The following is a 24,557-nucleotide window of genomic DNA, read 5'->3' as shown; positions in this document are numbered from 1 at the left end:
CCGCACCAGAGAGACTCTAGGCGCAGTTGTTTTTTGAAAAATCTGATGTCTATACTGGACAAGACGTGAAAATGATTTCTTTGCAGTGTTATTAAAACTTTTGTGCACATCACGTGATGCTATTTGTATGGTGAAGTGACCATTAATGAAATCTGCTGATGTAGCTCACCTGACCCGCAGCACATGCATTATATCTGAGGTTCAACTCACTGTTTAACTCAAAAACAATGATGTGCTGGGGTGACAAGAAATCAAGACTGAATGTGAGCTCAATTCACTTTTAAGGGATGGACATGCAGGTTATCTGAAAAATGGGGGTGGGATTGGTGACATATGTGTAGGGCCACATGCCTAATGGAGGAAGCAGGCAGAAAAGTCTTACAGTCCAGCTTGGCCCAGTGGTAATCCATGTCCCAAACCATCCCTGGCCAACGCCTGCCCGCTGTCATGGGTGAGATGAGGATGAAACACGGAGCAGCGTCACACACCCCCAAAAACACACAACAGCTAAAACCTCTTCTTCTGCAGTCTGTGTGGTCTTATCAAACATTTGGGATGTTTGAGTTTTACATATAAGCCATTGAGTGAGCTTTTATATCATTTTAGGCAACAGGAAGTATCAAGAGTCGTAAATATGTGCATGTATTGTGCTTTGAAGGTAGCAAAGGTCCATTTCTTCCAATAGAAAATGTAGTCACTTAAAGGTAAATGGTTATTAAGATCTCATCCGTCTCTTCAATTCAATTGTTCTCTATTGACAGGCGAGACTCTCCTGTGACAGACTAGCGTTCACTCGGTAAGAATAATATACGTTATACTATATATAATTAAACCTATTTATTTATGGTAAGTAACTACTTTTCACGTGATGTTTCATTTTGCGTTGCAGAAAACAACACAGGAGAACAGGCACGACAACTCGGGTTAAGCAAATGAAAGTATGAACATGAGAAAATCATGAGAACAAACCGATCTGGATAATTGGCGAAAAACATTTGATGTGTTTGAAGGTTGAACAACAAGAAATCGAGGGAGATGCAAAAGAAATAGAGTTTGATGTGTTTAATGGGGTCATTCTCCCTCTCTCTCTCTCTCTCTCTCTCTCTCGGAGTGGGCGTGTCCTTGAGCTGTTTAGTATGCAGCTTTGTGACAGGTCCAAAGAGGTCACCATAGTGATTTTCAACGCCCCTCAAGGAAATAAAATGGGTGTCGCTTTAGAAATCAAAACGGTTGAAGCTTTGACTCAATCATTTTAGGATTGTGTACTGTATGATGCATCTCCCACTATTGCTGTCCATATTTTCACAAAAGAAAGAAAATAAAAACAAGATCGTATGTATAACTTACACAAAAACTAAACAAAAGAGTTAGGGAATGTTAGGTTTAAATAAGGCTGTGTTATCACTATAGCATATACTTCAGCAAAAAAAACCTATTTATTTTTAGGATTTTATAATTCATATAACATTCTAAAGCCTGGAAATTACATCCGTAAAATACTTGTGCCATTTGTATTTACAATACTGAAATAAAAATACATGAAACCCAATTAGTAAGGTTTTAAAAACATGAGGGCGAGTAAATAAAAAGAATTGCCTTTTTTAGGGGGACTATAGACGGTGTCAAAGCAACAACATAAACAAACGTTACTCTGCATGCACGCGTTCGTGGACTGTCCTTAACTTCCGGTACACATTCACAAACAATGGAGCACCTATAGGTCATTCCTGATAGCAAGGCAAAGAAACCGAGAAGAACCGCAATTTGGCTAAACTTGTCTCTCCAATATTTTTTTATTTAGACTCTGATACCAAGCTCAACCACTAGATGTCCATGTACCATAAAGTTTCTTTAAATTCGACCGACCTACTGGAACAAATTGTTTATTTAATTAAATGAACATACAACTAAATTCAACAAATCGTTTATTTAATACAGTTATTATACAATAAAATATAAATGGTCGTATTACTAGACACTAGCCAAACACAGACCGGAAGTTATTTGGAGTCCCTGCACACGCGTCCGAGGAAACGGTTAATACTTATACGAGCATGGACATCACCAGAAAACCCATGATTCATAAAGCTGTAATGCAGTGTGTTTTCAGCATGATGTACTGCATCACACACCCCTGTTTTCTTCCTCCGAATGAATAAGGATCACAGGCCATATTGATTTTGTGTTTGCTGTCATAAAATGTAGCGTTCAGATCCAGATGACCCGTGTAGGGATGCGTTTCTTTCACCCCATGATTTCATGTAGACAAGTGCTCTCTTAACAGCATAATCCCCTCGACAACTCAATAAATAACCACCAACTCAAAGGTCTGTTTTTCATTCAATACCACTGAAATGACACTTCTTACTACCATTGGTTCACCGGTTTTATCACTTGGAGGAAGTGATCAAACTATAGTTGCTATACGCCAATGCTGAGAATTTAAAGTATGTTTACAGAAAGGAATGAAAGAGACAAAAATGAAGAGACTGTGTGGTAAGAAGCAGAAGAATGTGATAAGATGCAGACAGACGGGTTCTCACCTGCACCTGCTGATGGCCAGTAGCTGGGAGAGGGCGAGAAGACCTGGGCAGCAAAGTCCTCAAAGGTCATGTTCTCCTTATGATTCTGAATGATGGCTTCCAGGTAAAGAGCCCTCTCTTCATAACTGAGAAAGGCCATCAAGGAAAATGTGATTGACAACACAAGAAATAAACACAGGGGTCAAAAATACCTGGCTAGATAGAACGACAGAGGGAACACAGAAAAATCATTGTAAAGAGAAAATGTGAACTCATTAATGAAGTATGCCATTCTCATCTCATTGAAATAATGTACTCATTATTGAAGAAACTATTTGACAAGATGTAAACTAATTTTTTTTAGATTTTGAACAGTACAACAATATATAACCAACAAAACACTGAGCTGAATCACAATGTCAATCTTTACTATTTGATCAAACCGTATGGACTTTATTATATTTACCATACAGAATTTGCAAGATGAAAACTTCTGACGACCAGAGATGATTTGGTGTTTCCATAAAAACATAGAAAAAGAGTATAAAAGTTTTTTTAAATGCTTTTTCTTCTTAAAACCTTAAATGGAAGTTGAATTCATAATAAGGCATCAGTCCTGAATATCCTATACAGCATCATGTGTAACAAAATCATACCCAGCGACAATGGAAAGGGAATTTGTTTTATCCAAACATTTATTTCATGTCATTTGTTGTCTAAGCTCGCTCAGACTGGTCAAAGCTTATTACTTTCTCTCACGGAAACATTCGTCATTGGTCACTGTTTTTTCTGTATTCCTTTTGAATAAAGAAACTGATTTGGAACAACATGATGACGAGTGACTTATGAAACATTTATTGTTAATTTCCATACAAACATATAAAGACCTCTTGTGCTTTCAAGAGCAGCCAAAGAAATCGAGGTCTGGGCACAGTTTGCGGGATTGATCCTATCCCACTTTGTTTTTTTTACAGTAAATAAGACTGTACGTGAGCACGGGTTGTACGGCAGATGAATCCCATCTTCCGTCAGACTCGTGAAGTCTTCGGCTCTAGAGTCATTACACACATGTCGAGCGTGACCTGTTCAGTTACAGAGCTCCAGTCCGTCAACCATCCAAACAAACCCAGGAGCAGGTGTTTCTGCCTCCGCACACCAACTCGTGCCTAATAACCAATACACGTGTACAATCTGCCTGTACGGCTGTATTTATATGTATAAAGGGACGAGCGCACACTCCGATGTCTAATGAATAGCTTGTGCAGTGAAGGCAGGGGCGTTCCAGGGCTGAAATTCTGGAGGTCCCCACTGATGCCATTCCCATCTCATTAGGAAAGCTGCTTATTCCGCCAGGCGCTAGGCTGTTGCCAAGGCCTTTGCACTCCGGCGTGTGTGCGCGCTGCACGTGCCGGCGCAGCAGGGGCCGAGGCAACCGTGACAAATTGTTGTAAAGGTCCGTCTGAACCCAGCACTGACAAGCACCTGAGCCTGCAGGCTTCACATGAGGAGGGAGCAATCTGGACGCTTTTTTTGCTTAAAACACGCAGTTTTTACACGACCGTTACGGCCTAGCCTCGCAATAAAAACGATCAGGGCATCAGTTGCAACAGCCGCTCGGCGACACACGGTGTTCCGCCCCGCCTCGTTTGCTCTCAGGGATCTCTAAATCAGGCCTTGCTACTATGGAAACAGGGTCACAGTTCGCAGGGAAAAGCGCACAAAGCAGAAAACTGGTAAAATGTAATGAAAACAAACTGTCCACGGTCAACGTAAAGAGAAAAAGGTAATAGGTGTACAGGAAAGTGTATGTACTAGAGGAAGGGAGGCAACGGTGTGGGGGGGGGATGAGAATAAGGGATAATAAGCCTGATCCCACTAGGTCAACAGAGCCATATGGCGTTCCATTATCAGAGATGCAGATGACTTAAGCGTGGCTCGGCTATTGAGATTCCTAAAACAAATATTGACCGCAGCCGCAGTCACCGCTGCCAACCTGCACTCTCTCTTCCCGAGGAGAAAAAAAAGACACTAACCTTCCATCTTAACACATTTACACAGCGCTCATCCCATACAACACATCGTACCGCAGATTCATTGACGACCGTCAGTTCTGAACACACATTCAAACACACACTTTGAATTTGGCTTTTCACTCGTAAACAAGCTTTGTACTAAGACAAATGGAAGCGAATGTCCAGATACAACCATACTCGAGTATAAAAACAATCACACTTTGACTGGCAATCTGGCGGCCAACTCAATTGCTGGTCGCCCTTATCTAACATCTCCGTTTCAGGTTTCTCTGAAGCTCTAATTGTTGTGGCACAGGTTGTTCCGCTGAATGAGAAGGGTTCACAGATGTCGTGGATTAATTTAATAAAACAGAGAACGGTGACGCAGGTTAGCGGGTAACAATCGGTGAATCAGGCCGGCGGCTATATCGAAACATTGAGCTCGGAATGTTTGCACGGGCAGAGGTCGCTCACAGGACGCCGCTCCAGCAAACCACAACGGCTGTGCTGAGAGGAAAACAAACATGAGAGATTCTTTATTGAACCTGCACGAGACCTGGACGAGTAAGCGAACAGAAGCTCAGGGATTTCCCAATGTGAATGTAATTTAAGTCACCATTTCAGCACCTGCGATATAAAAACTCTCCTCTCAGGTAGAAACGCAGCAAAGTGTTGAGGTGGGAATTTCCAAAAACGTCATCTGCGTGAAGAGAAGGACGTGATGTCAAAAGGGCAAGTTTAACTCCCTCCTCTAACCCCCATGTAAAATAAAACGATGACCTCATTCAAGCACAGGTCAGAGCGATGGGAGAAATGGACAAAGAAAAAAATCATGTAAACAAAACGCACAATAGCGTGGTTAGGCTAGACGGAGAAAAAGAGGCTTTGAAAATCCACTTTGAGGAAAAGCGTACTTGAAATTATTTTGCAGAAAATGCTTTTTTCCACTCTCTTGGCAGCCACTTTTCCGCCCCGCGGTGCACCAGGTGACAAAGGCGAGGCATTAAAGGCCCCGGGGACCGTACAGACTCATTGAGTATTCAAGAAGAGTCCAAAACAATTCATTCAACTGGGTCTTCGACCAGAATGGACGAGCACAACACAGTCGCACAAACTTCAACTGTTGTGTGTATACTTAACAACTTGAATAAAATTACAGTAAAATCATTCTAATGGGTTTATACGCTATTGTACCCGAATGCTACCCAATTAGCCACCATGAAACAATTGCTTTTTTCTGATATCTATGAGAGGGTGTGAAGAGTATGTGTGCTGTTGTCCAGATGGCAAGGGGTGGCCGGTGGGGAATTGAGAGGTCAAACACTTTCGCAGATCAAAGCCAAGGTCAGGTGGCGGTAGTGGCCATGTTCAAGGTGCACGGGGACTGGAAGGGCCTCAGATGGCTTCTCATTAGCAGTCAGCTCAGGCCCCGGACCCCCGGGACCGCCTTCTGAACCCAGCCCACCCTAAAACCCCTCCCCTTTGTCCACACAACAAAAGATCTCACCCCGCAGGACACCTCAGCCTGGATATAACACACCAATGACTGGGTCACAATGGCAGTTTGGCAAAAGGCATAAATCGGACATTAACATGTTCATAGAGCAGCAGATAATGCGGGCGAACAGCAAAGAAGAGTTATGAAGATCATATTGTCATATTGAATATTAAAGTAGATGTCATATTTCATATCAGAAATAAATGGCACGGAAGGAGTCTAATCAAGAGGTGAATAACTGACAACCAACAACTCTTTCCTTTCCAGCATTTGTTGTGTATCAGTATAAAAACTACAAGGTTGTGTCATAAATGGAAAATTGAGTGGTGGGGAAAGAGTTAAAGTTCAGCCTTAAAAAACATGCAACGCAGCCATTGTGCTTAAGCCTATTTTTGTTATTTTCTCATTTATGTTAATATTATATTAAAATTACTTTTCTTTTCATTTCAGTTTAAGCTTAGTTTTTATAAACATTTTAGAGTCTCAAACTGATCTCAGTTTATTACTCTTTTATTACACATTTCTACTTTCCATTTAAGTTTCAAAAACAATATTTTGGCCTATATTTTATTGGACTCGAAATGTTTTAATAGTTGTAGTACACTATAACCTCGCAGTGTGACCCATCCTTCTGCTTCACTGACAATCTCAACTCTTTTTTTTATAATTTGTGCGTAAACACAGATTTGCACACAGATTTGGATGAGACGAGGTGAAGAGAACACAGATGGACGGAGTAACCCAGAGGCCTGAGGTGGAGGCAGAGGTCTGACAGTTGGGTTTAATGCTTTATTAGCAACGCAGGAGTCAATTAGCAGACAGAAGGTTGAGGCCTTGCACTGCTGAGTCTGGTTAAGCTGGAAGAAAGGCCAGGTCTGGTCAGAGGCGGAGACTGTAATTGAAACATAAGGAGCCTAGAGCTGTAGCCTGAGGAGAGAGGACCGCACTGCAGGGCCTGACACCGGAAAGTCACAATGATGAACATCTTTCATTTAAGTGCCTTTGTCTTTCTCGTATTGAAGCGTACGATTGAATCTTTGTTGTCGTGCTGTTGAGCGCCACAAAAATACTTTTGCCTGGTATGATAAATCAAACAAATGCAGAAGTGCGATTTTTGAATGTTTTGTCACGCAGACTTCCATGTTTTCTGCCTTCCTCTTTTATAGATTTTTTGGTTTATTTAGCCGAATTGTGCAAGCAATGTCGAGCTGCACAACTAGAGAGATGCAGCAGTAGTGCCAGAGGAGAACTGGTTCCCCTGGCTGGGACTGGGATCTGATGAGGTTTTTTGGGGTTCCTCACCACTGTTTGCACACTGGCTTTAGAATTTTCTACTTGTTAATATTATTTTAAATGTAACATTTTGCATGAAATATTACTACCCATGTAAGAATTTATAGTCTGCATAATATATTACCTGTTTTTCTCGGCTGTCTCTGTGCGCGTGTGTCTGTGTGCATGTATGTGTGTTATGTTAAGTTATGTTCTGTGTGTGCCGGCAAGCATATGGGTTTTGTGTCTGTGCATGTGTGTGTATGTGTATATATGTCCATTCACTTTTCTCTTGATACCTTTTGTATTTTATAAATTTTATGTATTGCTTATAATCAACATGTTTTCATGTAATGATGCTTTGTAATAATGAAAATTTTATATTTTATAAAAAGCGCTATATAAATTGAAATTGAAGTTGATTGTTACAATATAGCAGCATTGAGAATTATTGAGATACTGTGACGCCCTTAATGATTACAGAACCAAATGCTATATAGTATAATACAATGTAAGAGAGCACAAAATAAAACAAATGGAATGATTGCATTACTTCAAAAGCATAATTTTGATATTGTGAAATTGTTTGGCTACAACAATCGCGTCGTGAAAAACAACAAAACAGGGATCTTCCTCACGCTGCGATCACATGTTATTTTAACAAACCCTTACTAAGGCCATATGATAATAATGGACACAAATGTGTAAGATCAAGCCTTTAAAGTTTCGAGCACAGATGCAAATTTCCATCATTTCAACGCAGCAATTATAGAGGTTAACAATACACGTCTCTTATTTGGCCTCTGAATGGGCTCTTATATGAGGACGAAAAAGTTGAAGAACCGGAGAGTGACCATGCATGCTCAACCTCCACTCCAGCCAAGCACCAGCCATTAACCTCGACCAATCACATTGACCTTGCCGTCTAGTGGGGAAGAGGATAATTGGCTGGTTAGGAAAATAGCCCCGCTGCTTTTGGGACATTCTCCAAGCTGGCGTACTGCTGACATTCATAGAATGTTCCGCAGATGCCTTCCGCATTTGTTGCATTTGGGCACTAATTAGGTGGCGACATCGACAGTCAGATAACAAGCTGACATCAACAGTCCCTGACTAATCGTCACAATGTCATTTACACTCGTATGTATACATTATTACCATGATAGAGTCTGTAAGAGGACAGGATTTTGTTTTGCTTTCGACAAGACTGAACTAGATCTAATAATTACATTTCAATACAGTGTGTTGATCCGCAACGTTTGTTTAAATGAAATAAACTTGAAAATCAAATGCAAAACCTTAAGCCAATTCAAAGCGCTATGCTCAAATAATGATTTGTGAATTGGGCTTTCGGGTTAAATTTGGCTGGAAATGTCAATTTGATGTCATAAGTTACGTAAAGTAACCTGCAGTTTTATGTTTCACACAGAGATGGCGATAGAGAGGCAAAGGTTGCAGATTGCAGCTTTTATGTCAAACACAATCTTGAGGAAATAAGTCGGACTCATTACTCTGAAAACCACAGTTTTCAATCTAAATTCTCCAACTGGTTGAGGAATAGCGCAAGAAACGCTAGCCCCATAACGTGCTTATTACGCTGTTTGTGAACACGCACCACTTACAGAAGTACACTCAATCTTAAATGTTAACTCGGAAATGCTTGGCCAATAAAAAGCCCTGAAGTATCGCTTTTGCAACTAATGAACAATTTCCGAGGGCTTTCATGGGATGGAAAAACACGTGTGTTGAAAAGCACAACTGAAAACAGCCGCTGGCGAGATAAAACCGCTAAAAAGAGAGTGCGAGTTGCTCCTGACAAATGGACTTGATGCCAGTTACTGTCAGCTCTATCTGCCCGTGGGATAGCAGGTGTTGATTGGTGGCTTTCTGTGGCACTGCCGTAAGTGTACCTGTTGTCACGGTACCGGACGGAGGCGAGAAGCGCGTCTCGGTGGAAAAGCCCAAAGGAGGTGTGAGGTGATTATGGGACGGATGGGGGAGGATGGGAGAGAGGGCAATCCAGAGGGACGAGTGAAACAATGCTGCTGATATGCTTGTCATTAGCTCAAGGCCCTGGTGTCTCATTAGTCAGCTTGTTCCCAGTAAGACACGATGATTACTGATCAAGAGTGCAAGAGCGAACAAGTGTGTACAAGAGCGAGTCGAACCATCAGAAAGCGTCAGTAAGATATGTGTGCGTGTGGGTCTTCCGCTATAAGCCGATGCTAATTAAGCCCAAAGACTAGAGCTGAGGAGACGTGGATCTAAGACAGGTTAATTGAACCTCCAGGGGCACGTTCACACCCTCCACATCTCACCTCTCCAGCATCCATCTCGGAACGAGACGCAACCACGTAGAATTACGAGCGTGACATCACTGGCCATGCGGATTCCCACATAGAGCTGCCATGCCGACCGCGTCTGAGCGCAGATTTACGGCGGTCTAAATCAAACGTCTGCCGTTTCTCTGCGCTACCTGAGCTTGCCAAACAAAGGGTTCCTCTCCCTACGGCGCTCTAACTATTGATCCGATCTACGGGTCGAGGAAGAGGGCTTGTGGGGACAGAGAGAGAGAATGTGGTAAGGTTAATAGGTTACTCCATACTGAAAGATCCACAGCAGTCATACAGTTGGCACTCGTATTGTGGATCTCGGGAGAGCTGTCGATGAAAACGATGCGTGCATGATTCAGCGGCTCTTCGCATCTGCAGACCATCTGAATTTCAGGTCTGAAGTATGACGAACATGACTGCATACGATCTGTTTTGAGGATTTGGAAAAAAGCAAGCAAATTGGATTTTTCAAAAAAGCACAACTTGACCGGAACGTTGTCATTGGTCGATGGATGCCAACGTCAGTAAATTCTTCATATTTCTTAGCGTCACTTCAACAAACCTTTTTTCTCAGGCTGCCATCTTGCGTGTATCCGATCTGCATCGTTCAAAACTCTCCTTTAAAGGCTTCCATATGAGATGCACTAATAATGAGCTAATACTATAAAAGGGAATCGGTGACAGGCAGCTCTTTTAAAGGAAGTTATAATAAGATGGAGCCATCAAGGCAGACGCATCTCAAGTCGGAGGTGGGCAGTGCAGGTTCTTTGAAGAGCTCTTTTGTATCAGACACAAGGCTCTTTGTGATAAAAAGCTCCAGCGTTTATAAAGCCCTCCTCGCCGAAACAATGAGATTAATTCACATGCGAATTTGCATCGGGTGCTGAATAATTAGCTAAACACAGGCTTGTGAATGGCCGGGGACTGCGAGATGGAATCGGTGAACCTCTTGTAATGTATCCCGCAGATTAATTAATAAAGGAGTTCAAATAAATAAATAAATATGTCAATGACGGAAAGAGGGGAATAGATAGACCTACCTAAACTGGCGATGACGGTATTTGTATTTGATATACTTCTGTATTAAAGAAGGGTAATTCTTGCCTGCAGGCGTCCCGAGCAGTCAAGCGCACTATTACGAGGCAACAATTAAGCAGGATGTGGAAGGCGGCACCTGGTCCGAGGCATTCATAGGCTTTCAGGAGCAGCTGACTGTACAGTGTCCTCCACACCAGGTGGTCCTCCTTCAATGACATTAGCTAGTGACTCCAGGGTTAATAAAGGGCCCGTACTGGCCCAGTGTACTCGCACAAATCCCATTCACTCGCTACACACACTGGGTTCTTAAATGGGCTGACCAAACAATGTGCTTTCCAAACACCCACAGAAAGAGAGCTGAAAACACAGCAGACACATTTTGAACGTTACTTGGGGTGGCTTCAGAAAGCAAGGCTTTCAAAAGCACTCTTCTCTGGATACGATACTGGAGGAGCTGTAATGTTTGCCACATAACCGATATATATTGAAAATTACTTCTTGAGTGTTGCCTTGAAACTACAGATCTTGTGTCTGTATCTGGATTCTGTTTATACATTTTTCTTTACACTTATTTTTTGCGCACTACTTTATTTGTAACACTTCTTATTGTGCTCATACTTAATAGAGTAAAACTGATCCCACAGAATCTCCTGCTCACACATTAGGTTTCAGTTTTTACTCTTTCAGTTGTAAATGGTCATATCATTTATAGTAAATAGCAAAAAAAAACATTTTGCTTTATGGGGAACAAAAGTCTGGGAACACAAGTTAAATCGATTGCCTATATTTCGCACGATTTGAGCAGGTTTTAATAAGCATCTTAAGTAAATATAGAAAAAGTTATTAAATAAATGGTTGATATAGTTTTGTAAAAGGAGATAACAAGACATCAATTTATACACTCATTTTACATCACCTTACAACTTAATAGTTTTCATTTAAACAAATAAATGGTATTTCGATATACATTTAATTGTCGCTAGATACCCTTAAATCCATTTTTACAGTGAATTATCAAAAAATAATGTTGGGTGGATTTACTACAATGGATGTGCGGCTCTATAACATGGATTTTTTGTGTTGAATACAGAGGTTTGACACTGAAACAACTATTTATGCAACGCCAGGTTGCCAATCTTCACAGATTTACATTTCGTCAGTAAGTATGAAAGTTGAATTGGCAAAGCATTAGCACAACAGTACAGAAAATATTGTAATCCACACAACGTAATGGGAGACATGTCAGAGGTCAAATAAGGACAAATTCCTGATGCACTTCTGTGAACTCAAAACAGCTTACACAGTGCCATAGAGGTGAGTAGGGCTGTCACAGTATCATAACAGCATTATCAAAATATCTACTGAAAAATAATTAAAAACTAATATACATGACAACAGCTATTGATTAATAAAACGCTAACTGCTTTAACAACGCTGGATGTCTGGAAATCAAAAGAAGTACCCAAAATAAAAGCATCACGAATGACAAATGTCCAACGAAGTTCTGAAAAATGGCATTGCATTACAATGAACATGTAATCCAAAAATTGCACGTTTTGTCGAGATTGCTCATCGGTTTGCATTTTCTAAATGCAGGCATCCAGCGTGATAACATTAGGGGAGCTTAGCTCTTCACCGAACAAACTGCACTCTTGCACTTCAGCACCTAAACAAGCTCCATTTCCACATCAAAGCCCCGACAGAAAAAAGCACGACGTGCACTTTAATATCGCGATGCATATTATTTCGTTGTTGTTGTTGTTTTGTTTATCTCGCCTATCCTCTTCGGAGAGACTCGGTTTTGTGCGAACATGCAAATGGGGAAACACAAGGACATCCTTTAGCTCGGAACAATCGCGGACAGCTCATGGAGACGACGTCTGTTCCCTTTGAACTGTTTAAAGTGGTATTAATGGCCAACTTATAAATAATCAACTAATTCCCTCTTTAAAGATATCCGCCAGGAAGCAGGGCGCGCTAGTCTTTAAAGAATCGACCGTTCTGACCCGAACGAGCAATAAAACAACCTTGTGAAGCTCTGCGTGCTTTTATTATGTTACAAAAGAATGATTTCCAATATAAAAGAGCTGTTTGGGGTTATTTGCAACAATGTCTGTGAGCAGCATCTGTGGCGTGCTCTAGATGACTGCGGGAAAAAAATGTCAGAAGAAGGGTCCGAAAATTGTACGTAACTTGAGATATCGAAACCATTTTTGAGATGGGAATTATTTTCTTGATAATGGAACAACGTGTTTAGCTTGTGATATTTAAAAGGAAAGCTCTCCAAAAATAACAGGATTCTGTAATTTATGACTCTTTCTTCGCAGGAACACAAAAGAAGATATTTTGAGGAATGTCTCAGCGGTTTGGTGTGCTTTAGTGTTTTGAGGGGGAAAAAAACTGACATGAGGATGAGTAAATGATCTAAGATGAAGTGTTTTTTATGAAAAGTTTTTATTTTTAAAAAGGACCGAAAACCAAACATTACAGGAAGAAGAATATAGTTGCCGGGTTATATGGCGGCTGACATTTGAGTGACATTTAGGAAAGAATCGGATACGTGTGGTATATGAAGGGATAAAAAGGGACGGCGGTCTACATTCAGGCCGAGAGACACAAAACTGAGCTCAGGGAGATTGAATGCTAATCAGAGCACTGCTGATACTCTCCGATTGAAGACTCTTTCTCACCATTGGAGGATTTCCATATCACAAGAGCCCTAGAGGCCGTATTCTTATCAGCGACGGCCGCGGACAAAAAAAGCCAGATGAGATACAGCCTTTAATGAGGGCCCGTCCAGAACAACCATGACGATTAGCGAGAGGGAAATCAGGCATGCATGAAGACCCAAACACAAAGGCACGTAGGCACATATATCACGGCACGCACTCGCGCGCAAACAAACACGAGCCTTGAGACGCGGGAGCGCTCCAAAGAAATCTTTTGAGAGACGCTATCGCGCGAAGAATGCCTCCGCTGCTGCGGGCAATTTAATTCTAATGAATGAAAAACAAAACACAAACAAAACAAAGCCACTGTGCTCTGGAAACGCGCCGTCTCTCGTACGTTCAGATGCTCCCGCACTTAAGTGTCGTAGCTTGCCAGAATTGCTCATTATCACTCCCTTTACAAGACTATAGACAAAGAGAGCCCGAGACAAAAGCCACACGCAGCTCATCAATGCGAACGCACTCATTGTGGCAGAGAGCGAGGAGAGGCGTCCATTCGGATAACCTGAGAGGGCTAACAGCTTTCTCCTGGAGTTGGCAGGCTGAGGAGGGAGGAGAAGAAAGTTCATTAATTAAACAGAGCTTGGGCGGACAGATGGAAGCGCTAGCTGGATGCTAATTACTCTGAGAAGACGAGCAGGTTTAACACTCGTCCGCCCCTCCTCGGCCATAAATCACAATTAGCGTGCCGTTCCAAACGTCCGTCCAACAGGATAAGCGATAGACAACAACAAACTACAATCGGCCGACCGCTTCACGTCCAATTATGGAAGTAACATTTCTTTTGTCTTGGATAACGTTGATTACGGGCAACTGCTTTTCAACAAGTCATTCACATTGGAGTGGCATGTTAACATGCACTAGCATGCTACTTTTTTAAGCATATTGAATCATCAGTGCTGGAGGTCAGGTCAACCTTGTCGAACATTTCCCGAAAAACCTGCATTCTGTGTCTATCACGGTTGCTTCCCATCCAGCCACAAAGTAAACAACAACAAAAAAAACGGGTGGGCAGGAGCCAACAGGAGCCGCTCTCACGCTTACGAGGCACTTTAGTACCGTCACTCCTGAGGGAGCAGTAATAAAGGAGCAAGCTCTGCGTAACTTTACCTCTCTCTCTCTCACACACACACTCGCCGGGGATCCCACCCTGAGCTGGCAATGGCCCCTCCATTCACAATAGTGGCATAGACAGATGTCAAGCATGAATGCCTAATGGAGTGCTGGTGTATTTTTTTTTACATGGGAGGAGTTTCAAATTTAAATGTACACTGTCTAATTTAAACTCTATGCAATGCAAACACAAAATGTCCTGATGACAAATACACGGCTGTTGTGCCTTCAAGAATTCACCCGATTACTCTTTATAACCTCATCCTCTTTAACACTATTATGCTACAATTATCCGTAGATTTGAAGAAAATGCTGTGCAACAATTTCGAGGGGGTTAGCAGGACACGGGGTTATCAGCATTTACCATTTACGTTGATTTAAATCAAATCAAATTTAGGGCAAATTATTATTTGAGAAATAAAAATGAAAAATATTGACCTAGCAATGAAGGGAAATAAGTGTAAATTGAGGCACTCAAATTATTAACAGAAACTAAATGTGTAACTGAAATAAACGGAAATAGGAGTAATAATAATTAATGTGATACTTACAATAAATTATACATTCGATATCCATAATAATAAAATACGACAAAACAGCTTAAATTTTACTAAAATAAAAGAAATAAAATATTACAAAAAGGAAAATAACTTTCCTTGCGTTTACTATAATGTTGTGAACATTTCTTAGCATGTTGCTATGCAGTCGCTATGGCATTCTATTATTGATTTATATTTAGTCTGATAATTAATAAAAGCAAAAGTACATCTTGTCTCAGCAAATCATGAAATCTGATGTACATGAACAATGTGGTACTAGTTTAATTCTTATTTCTTCAATTCTCAACTTGTGTAGGAGTATTAGTAATCTTGTCTTAGCAAACACCGCTAATAAAGACACTATGAGTGTGTATTTCGCTTCACATTGATAACGCACCAAGAAGTTTGACCCGGTAGCATGCTGTACTCCTATCGAATTAGACCCGACTCGATGACCCACGAGTCTTCCTGCTCCACACGGAAAATTTGATTAAAAAAGCTATTGAGGATTCCAAGCATGATTATAATGCGCAGAAAAGAAAGCCCAGGCCGACCCGAGTCCAGATAAACATGAAGTATACACACCTATTACATCTGCCACCTGTTTTGTGCCAGCTCTTTTAATTCTGTCACTGAGTTGTTTACTGACCTGTGTTTAAGTTCTGGCTTTACCATAAGAGAGAGTCCCCTACGGGCATGAATGCATGTGTGTGTGACTATTCATTGTTCCAGGCATCAGGAGCAGCAGGAGGGGTAAAGAGAGAGAATGAAGACTAATGCTATGAGTCATTCTGTGCTGGAGAGAGACAGAGAGAGGGTGGGTGGGGGTGAGGGAGGGAGGAAGAATACTTGAGTATTTCATATAAAGAGGCAGCAGTGAGGCGCCATATGCCATATGGGCAAAACTGACTTTCCACTCATGGCTGGGCTTGACAAGCCTGTGGATGGGAGCCCCCCTACTCCAGTGTGTGTGTGTGTGTGTGCGTGTTAGGCTGTTCAGAATGGAATATTATTTCAACAGTAAGGTTAAAGTATTTTATAATTCAGACATCAGTATTCCACACTGATCTCATTCCATTTAACGTATATTTCATTGAATTAAGTCTTCTTAGAAATAGACGTCAATCCAATATAAGCCCAATATATGTCTTAAGTGTATTCAAGAATGTTCACACCAAAGCAATAACTATAAAGATAATTCGATTTTAGATTTCGATTGTTCAAGATTTGTATTTTTTGTTTACGCCATTATATATAAAACAACCTGTAGTGAAATGTTAATCTGTTAAGCTGTATCTACAGTGAAACTTACTGCATACCTTTAGTACACATTTTATTCACATATATTAAAATAATTACAAAAAAGTATAATCGTAAAATTGAAAAGTAAAAATGTGTTGTTATAACACATACAACACACCTGACGTTCAAACTGATTTTGATTGGCTGTCAATATTTTTTAAGTCATCGGCTGGAAAAAATTGCCCTGAAAGTATCAACGACCATATTGTTGATCTACATTGAGCGACCATGTTGTTGATCTTCTCTGATTTTATCCTTGGTGTGAATAGTCATTAGAGTAAAATCACTGCTTATATTACGTTTGGTTAATCTAATGCACTGGAAATAGAAAAGTGCATTGCGTTGTGGGATACGATATTCATTGCAGGGTGGTCTGTTGCATATTATGGCGAATGCAGCAGGTCATCTGGGTATTGAAAAGATTAGGTTTCATCCAAAACATTGCTGCAACATTGGGAGCACTATTCTTGTGTGCAGGTGCAGAAACGATGCCGAGAGGGGGAAAAAGACTTTGGGCGGGTGTGAGTGGGCTGGCGTAACTCGGTGATCTAACGCGCCGGACTTTGTCAGGTCCTCCAACAACAGCTGGTGAGTTGGTCATCACAGGAAAGCATGGGGAGCGAAACAAAACCACGTGGGGAAAAAGAACAGCATGCCGGAATGAAAATGGGATTAGAGGCTCTGAAGTCATCTCCATTCATCTCAAAGATGCTCTGCAGGGCCAGAGACGTTCTCCAGGCCAGAACATAAATGTGAATGCTTGGCCGTCACAATCAGGCCCTATGGGAACCTACTGTAATAATTTCATCACTCGTCTGCAAGATAAGACATTATCCACAACTACACTCATAATTCTCTGACCTGAACCGCTAGCATTCGAATTGTGCTTTACATGTGACAACGCCCCAACCTACCCTTACATATCCTCCCGCGTGCTATCACAGGTGCTAAAAGCACAGTCTCGCATGACTGACGGCAGGCAGGAACAGATTACGGCTATTGATTTGTGCCCAGAGATGGATGTGAGCCGGGAGGAGAGAGCGGGGAAGGAAGCAGGCTAACTCCATCGATTCTCAGTCAGCGGGGGAGGCAGCAAAAGATACTGAAGGTCAGCGAATCTCTGCCCCACGTATTAAAGGCCACCGGCCTGCCATTAGAAAGCCCACATGGGCTGAAGCATCTCTCTTGATATTGCCTCGCACAGAGGTGGAGAGAGGGGCTGCCAAAAAGACATTGACTTGAGGCCAAGATGAGGCAGAAGAGTTAAGCCGGCGGCCACCTTGCCAAATCAAAGTAACTGGATAACACCAGGTTGACTGTTGCCCGAGAAATCCCACCACTCCTTACTTGAGGGTCTTGAGGGCATATTTTTTGGCTGCAAATCAACATTAGGCTCATAGTGTTTGTGATGGGAGCTTTGCGACTACCCGCCACATTTGTCAGGTCGTGAACAATATGGATTGTGAGTTATTTGGTGTGAACCGGAGGTCAGAAGGACCGCGTTGGTCACTGTCAAGGTCAAAAGAAGCCCGCCTAACAACTGCCGCCAAAAATAAAAAATATTGCTCCTGGAGTCTGAGAACATAGTTGGTTGGTCAATAAACACAGTGGGGAGTTGAGCTGATGAGGCTGATAACATTCATAAACTCACTGACAAACATAGTCATGTGTGCCGACACTTCATTTTCAAAACAATTATGCAAATAAGGTCAACAACTGAAAATCAGCGGTCGCAGACAATTAAAACCAAGGGGACTCTTGTATCAGACAAATCTTTATCATTGTGTAATACCCCGTTTTGCAAAACTTGGCCTGCATCAAACTCCAGCTGATGAATCAATAATCTTGGATCCTTATTTCATCTTAAGCCCGATGTGAATGGTATCAGCAGGAGATGGGACTGTTCAAACATCTCCCATTAAGCCCTTTGAAAAAACGAAATCCCAGAGACGTGCGTGACAGAGATCCATATTCACCTGCGTACACAAGCGTACGATCTCAGACAATAGAGTGCGGGCACAGGCCAGCGTAGGGCACAGGGGTGGATTGCAGTGCCCCATACCAAGCGCTGGTGGTCATTTCACCAAAACCCATCCAATTAGAGCTGAGTGATGGTTCGGACCGCTGGAGTCCCCTCCATCAGTGCGGCGGGGTCGGAGAGAGACACCTGCTTTTATCAGCCGGCGCAGGGTGCACGAGGACTCTCTTTGAAGAAATATTCAACTAATTACATTGGAGCACCGAGCACAACAAGCGGGAAGATTGCAGGGACCCCAACCCATTGTGAAGCAGAAAACTCCAGCCAAGATTTCATCTCGGCACAAAAAAGACGCCTTTCAGAGCGAGAGGCAAGGTCATTGTTCTGACCGAGAGCAGAGGGAGGAATGGAGTGAAGAGGCTATGTTCATACCGCAGCTTAATATGGAGGACATTAGATTTTTTCCCTTTACATGTGATGTAGACCTGCCTTATGTTAGACCTGTTTATGACAATGTGAACTGGAAAAGCTCAATCTGGGCTTCTTACTTAGTATTTTTGGCCTTTTTCAGTACAAATTCTAAAAAATAAACTAGACTTTTAACCTTGATTTAAGTCATTGCAGGCATTTGTTTAACAAAACAAGACTAAGATCGTTGTATTTTTCATGTCACATCTCAAATATGAAAGTCATTATTTAACACGACATGTTTTTCCGTCTCCTCTGGGTCCGTTTAGGACAACAGTCTGTTAAGCCCTGTGTCTTAAGTGGTCCAAGTTAAAAAGGTCATGTTAACAACCTCAAAACAACTAAAGACGGATTTGACCGGAAAATGTCGCAGAAGAGATGTAATGGAAAGACCAACAGTGAGTGAGCGGGAATGCACGTTTGTGCCGATATGTACAAGTGGCGACTCTAGAGCAGATGCTCTTACGACAGACAGATAAGATGTAGTGGTGTAGAGGCAGCAGTAAAATGCGGATCAATTATTCATAGGGACGGATCAAGTCATTGCAGGAAGCTGTGAAAACGAAATATCCTTAATGGCCGTTCACACCCTATTCACAGGAGACGCATTACATGACCAGTGACGTAATATCGTTTCAAGAACATACACACTTGGTAAAAATGTAAGGCATGATATCTTTTCCACTGCACGCTGGAGGTGTTATACGAGCTTATTACATGACTAAACACTGATTACAAAAATCTTAAAGTGCTTTGCTACAGAGTGCTGCTAGTTGGCCCTTTGCTCTGTTGGATTCTTAACGTTGATTGGTCTAACTGTCTATATCTTATAAAGACACTGTTTTTCTTTTCATTGATGCTGTCGATATACTGTTAATAGCATAATGATGATAATGTGATGATCTCACAATCTTTAAAAGTAAAGGATACAAACTCTGGAAGAGCGGCAATCGAGACTTCACGGCCCTGCTGGCGTTGATGCACGTGGCCCGCACCAAACTTGGCAGCAAAGTTCCTGTCACTATCGCCCCGTCAAACAGAGGACCAAAGAACGGCACCTGATGGATAGAAAACAGAAGAGAGGACACGGTGAGAAAAGCAAAACCGAATCGTTTTTGACTTTCATATCAAAACCCCCTATGAAACCTAGGAAGTCTAATCCCAATGCTGTGTGCAAAAAGCAGGAAAAAAATCAAATAGTTCGAACCAGGACAAACGAATCCAGTTGATAGATAATGCAGCACTTCCATTTGTGGAGGCTTGTGTTTATCGAGTGGATGAAATAAGAGTTATTTGAGAGTAGAAGCAGATAACGGCGGCACAGCCGAGGGAATTTCACTAATTGCGGCTGGTGACAGAGAGCATGAAACGTACATCAGACGCTGTCTGATTATCGCAGGCCGCTCGGCACAAAGCAGCCGAGTTCTGTGGCGGTGACGTGTTTACGAGAAATGACAAATGATGCAAGTTGGGTTTCTCTGGGGATCTAGAGGCTGATGCAGGAGGAGGAAGATGAAAGGCAGCTTGACCGCGATGAGAGCGGCGTGCCGACGGTGCAGTAATGGACTTTGAGCATTAGTGCACTCAGAAACGAGACAGGAAGAGAAACTGTCCCATCCAGCCACAATCCACATCTCCTCCAATCAGAGAAACATCGCACATCCTGATCTTAAGACGCCTCTGGAGAGGAATTTCACGTAAGACGTAAAAACCGGGTGAATTACAGCAGATTGTTGCGGTATTTAATGTAAAGTAATGTCATTATGATCGCGTTAGGGGACATACCTGTGGTTTCTTCATGATCTGAATGAAGAACATGTGGTTTTTCATCGGGTAGATGATGATCAGGACGTCTCCGAAATCGGTGGGGATGATTCCTCGCCTGTAGTCCCGTGAGTGCTCCGACCACACGATGTGCACTTCGTCGTTTCCCAAGTGGCGAAGCTACGGCAAAATGCATCAATAAATCTGACGCTCAACCCATAAAATGTTGCCGACATTAAACATTCATTTCATCTGAGAAAAACAATTGCAGAAATACATTTGTGGAGTGCATACACGTTGAGTAAACAGAAAAAAAGCCTGAAAAATAGAACTCAAATGTTTACAGCTTTCAAAAAAACACATATGCACACATGTTTAAACGCGGAGAGATATTTTCTTAATAGGGAGCAATAATTCCAGAAAAAAGAGCAAAGGCAGAACATCTATTTTAGTCCGTAACAACTCCTGAAATGATTTTGGGAATTTTCAATCTTAAATGAAATGAGCTGGAGAGATTGGGCTCATTATGTTTCAATCATTTAAACAAATTGATTTTACCTAGAAAATTGCTTATATTTTCATTTTACATACAAATATACATACATCTCTGGGAAATGCATTTTTGCAAGCTCATTTTGCCAAAACCGTAGCGACTCGAAATGCAAGAGCTCCGAGAGTAACCAGTAATGTGTTCAGATCATTTATTTCACATGCTTGTAAGAAAATCTTCATAATGGGTGTAGAGATAGGTAGTGTACCAGCATCCCTAAAACCTGTTCAATCTGTCAAGTTCAAGCAGAAGAGTGATTTGTATAGACTAGTTTAGAGTCGGGCAATATACTGGTTACGACAGGTAAACATTTGTAAACCAGAATACATTTCAAGCATCATTCCTAAGTGGGTGTGGCCTTTTTTATGATTCTTTTAAAGTGGCAAGAAAAACTTAAATAACTCAGAAAACATGGTCTAATAAAAACAATGGACATTCTACTGTGAGACGTCTTGAATTTATCTTTGATGCCAAGAATTCAGGCTCTCCTGGTGTGAAGTCCCTTTTCCCTCCTCATAGGGGTTGTGCATTTTTGCCAGACTGCCCATCGCAACATTTTCAGAAGCAACTGTGGAACTGACAGGTGGTCTTGGGCACATTTGAGATCTGCTGCAAGGCAGTTTTTACATAGATGTGGTATTAACATCACTTGTTCAGACATGGGTTTCTGGAGTTATTCTACTGTTGCCCCTGGGTTCTCTGTCATCAGTAATATCTTTCAGGGTCCGGGAGTGACCAGGAGATGGCTTACATCAGAACCAGGATGGTGAAACAATAGTAAACCAACCAAGGCGTCTTTACTTAAAAGACGAGGCACCTGCACAACCCACATCTTCATTCATATTAATCCAAACACATGACTCTTAATATTTCTGGTTTAATACACGACTGTTCGTTATGCGTTATTAATCAGATTGCGTTTCTCTATAATGGACAGTAATCATGCAGAATTCAAAGGGTTTTTGAAGGTAAACCCAACGTTTTCTTGCAACTGCATCTAGAGAGTAGGATGGCGGATTTTCAATATGGATGCTATTGAATTATACATAAGCTGTACATAAATCAAATTCTTCTCAAAGTTTGCAAATAAACACATGCATTATCCATTGAAAAGGACTGCTGCTAATGGGTGGTGTGGCAAGGTTATTGGCCAATATAGCAGTTTTTCGTCAAAATCGATCAAACTAATTTTTTTCCTTTGCGGTGGTGCATAAAAACAGGCAAACCAGTCACTTAAAATATTCACAAAAAAAGAAAAAGAGTTAGTTGGAAAGAACTATATGATGGGCCCAACTAACATGGCACTTTCAAGGATCTCACAGATGTCTATTATTAAGATATCCCGATATACTATGATGTATATGATACCATTAGATTTTTTGCTTATATCATCCACATCCACCGTGTATCGTACACACTGTACATTTGTTTCCTGTGGGATCATGTATGTGCAAAATCGAAACAAAACAAAAACAGGACCGACCATTAAGACTTCATTGTGAACAAATAACAACAATTAAGTGGACTATTACCAAAATGGTAAGATTCAAAGTGACCTGTTTTGAGTTTTGGAAAAAAAATTGGACGCGATGGCGCGACCTCCTCTCAATGGGTTGGCAAACATCTGCCGATGCACCAAAGCCTAATGAGCCATTACAAAAACATGTCCTCTTCACTAAAAAATGCAATTAGCACATTTGCCCATAAGCCCTTAATTATGCTAATGGGCTAAAATTAAACAAATCCACAACAAGCTGATTGAGCTGGCGCATACCTAACCATTTGGAGACGGCAGAAGAATCGGTGGTATGTAAACAGGTTCGGCGGAGACATGAGATGCGTGACATACTGTACGTGTGCACCAGATGTCAATCTCAATGAAAGGGAGCAGGTGTCAAAGAACGCAGACTTCGAAGAAAGCCGGATTTGACTTCATTTAACAATATAGCCGTGCCTGCCCGTGCCAAACTGGCCACTATTATTATTTTCAAGGTTTCGACAGTGGTCGTCAGGGTGTTGCTTTGTGGTTGCTAAGGGTTCTTGAGTGGATTTAGGTGAGGCTTGCATTATCAACTACCGCTTATAAGAGAGTATAACAGTTCAAACGTTGCCTGGAGCACAACATATACGTTGACTATTAACACTGAACAGAACAGAAGAGATGCCCTGAGGCTCAAATGCTGCCTTGTACAAACAGCAGCGTCCATCCCTCTGCAACAAAGAACCGTGTGTGCGTGTGTGATGACCGGCTGCCTCCTGACACTACGGCCTCGCATGGCAACACCCTCCCAGTAACTGCATTACTGGGCCAGCCAGCTGCTCGGCTCCCTTCTGCCCCCAGCACTCAATTGGATTCAGAAATTCTTTCCCTGTGTTTTTCTTGTTGTCGCCCCTCCTTTCTGTCCCCGTCTCTGAAAGTTGCATTTGTAAATTAGAGGAGTTACTTCCTGCCTGTAGCCGTTTCAGCCCTGCCCCCGCCGGTCGCCCTCTCTCGCCCCTAGAGTAATTACGGAGCCAAAATGAATCGAGCGCAGCTCTCGGCACACGAGCCGGAGAGCGTAGTGCAGCTGAGACGGGCTAATATCAGCTCTGACTGAGACCGGGAGGAGACAGTAGCCTGATTAATTTTTCTTCTCCGCAGGCCACGTGATCGAATCGAGCGCTTGAGCTACGCGGGTTCCCACTGGCTCATTTTGCCAACGTTAACCTGCTAACGCACATCAATCGCTATCCTGCCGACACGGGCGGAATTCGATAGCAGGGCCCTGCTGGTATCCGGCAGGCCTTTGGCCCTTGCGGTGTGAGTTAATGTGCTGATCGGGGCCCCGGTCACAGCGCGTGCGAGAGCCCGGAGAGCTAGAGCTGTTACTAAATCTGCACGCGCTCGGCTCCCTCGCTGACAACACGGTGTCAAAGCTAGCAGCGGTCTGACAGAGACATGCAATCGGCGGAACATCTCTGGAGTCACGCTTCAAACACGTGTCACTCGCCTGCTGCTGTGCTTGAGCCACACGCCAGCCATAAAACACCATTTAGGCTAAACTCAACTGTTTAAAAATGATCAGGGTCTGAGTCGGGTGGATGATATAAGCCCAAATAAGATATTCATGTTGTTACAGAAAAAGTCATTTCCACTCTTTTTTAACTACAGTGGTATATTGCCCACGACTAATTGAAACAGTTTAATACACATGAACATGTCTAAGGTGATGTGAATGTGAAGATTTGTGATATACCTTTTTAGTGATGGAATCGTCTGAGTCAGAAGGCATGCGAGTCGACACGTGGAAGATGACTTCCACGTTGGAGGTAGCGTAATATGGCGCTGTGTTTCCCGTGCTGCCGTTCCTCTGTAAACCTCCCATGAACCCACAGTGAGTGGCCAGATGCACCTGAGAGAGAAACAGATTCACGGTCACAGATGAAGACTGCTGAAGTT

At 42.2% G+C, this 24,557-nt stretch overlaps 1 protein-coding gene across 2 annotated transcripts in view; it reads right to left on the bottom strand.

Annotated features, from left to right (window-relative positions):
• Positions 1-24,557, bottom strand: part of ralgapa2 (Ral GTPase activating protein catalytic subunit alpha 2) — an 88,761-nt gene that overhangs the window by 4,557 nt on the left and 59,647 nt on the right. For both annotated transcript variants that reach the window (XM_079458709.1, XM_079458708.1), the window contains exons 36-39: positions 24,355-24,510; positions 20,590-20,748; positions 19,735-19,862; positions 2,544-2,668 (exon numbers count right to left, since the gene is read on the bottom strand). In XM_079458709.1, the coding sequence (XP_079314835.1) occupies positions 2,544-2,668; positions 19,735-19,862; positions 20,590-20,748; positions 24,355-24,510 (568 nt within the window). The remainder of the gene's footprint in view (positions 1-2,543; positions 2,669-19,734; positions 19,863-20,589; positions 20,749-24,354; positions 24,511-24,557) is intronic.

The sequence above is a fragment of the Barbatula barbatula genome (genome assembly GCF_947034865.1).
Source record: "Barbatula barbatula genome assembly, chromosome: 6".
In the NCBI taxonomy this organism is placed as follows: Eukaryota; Metazoa; Chordata; class Actinopteri; order Cypriniformes; family Nemacheilidae; genus Barbatula; species Barbatula barbatula.
This window is presented reverse-complemented; position numbering and strand designations above follow the sequence as displayed.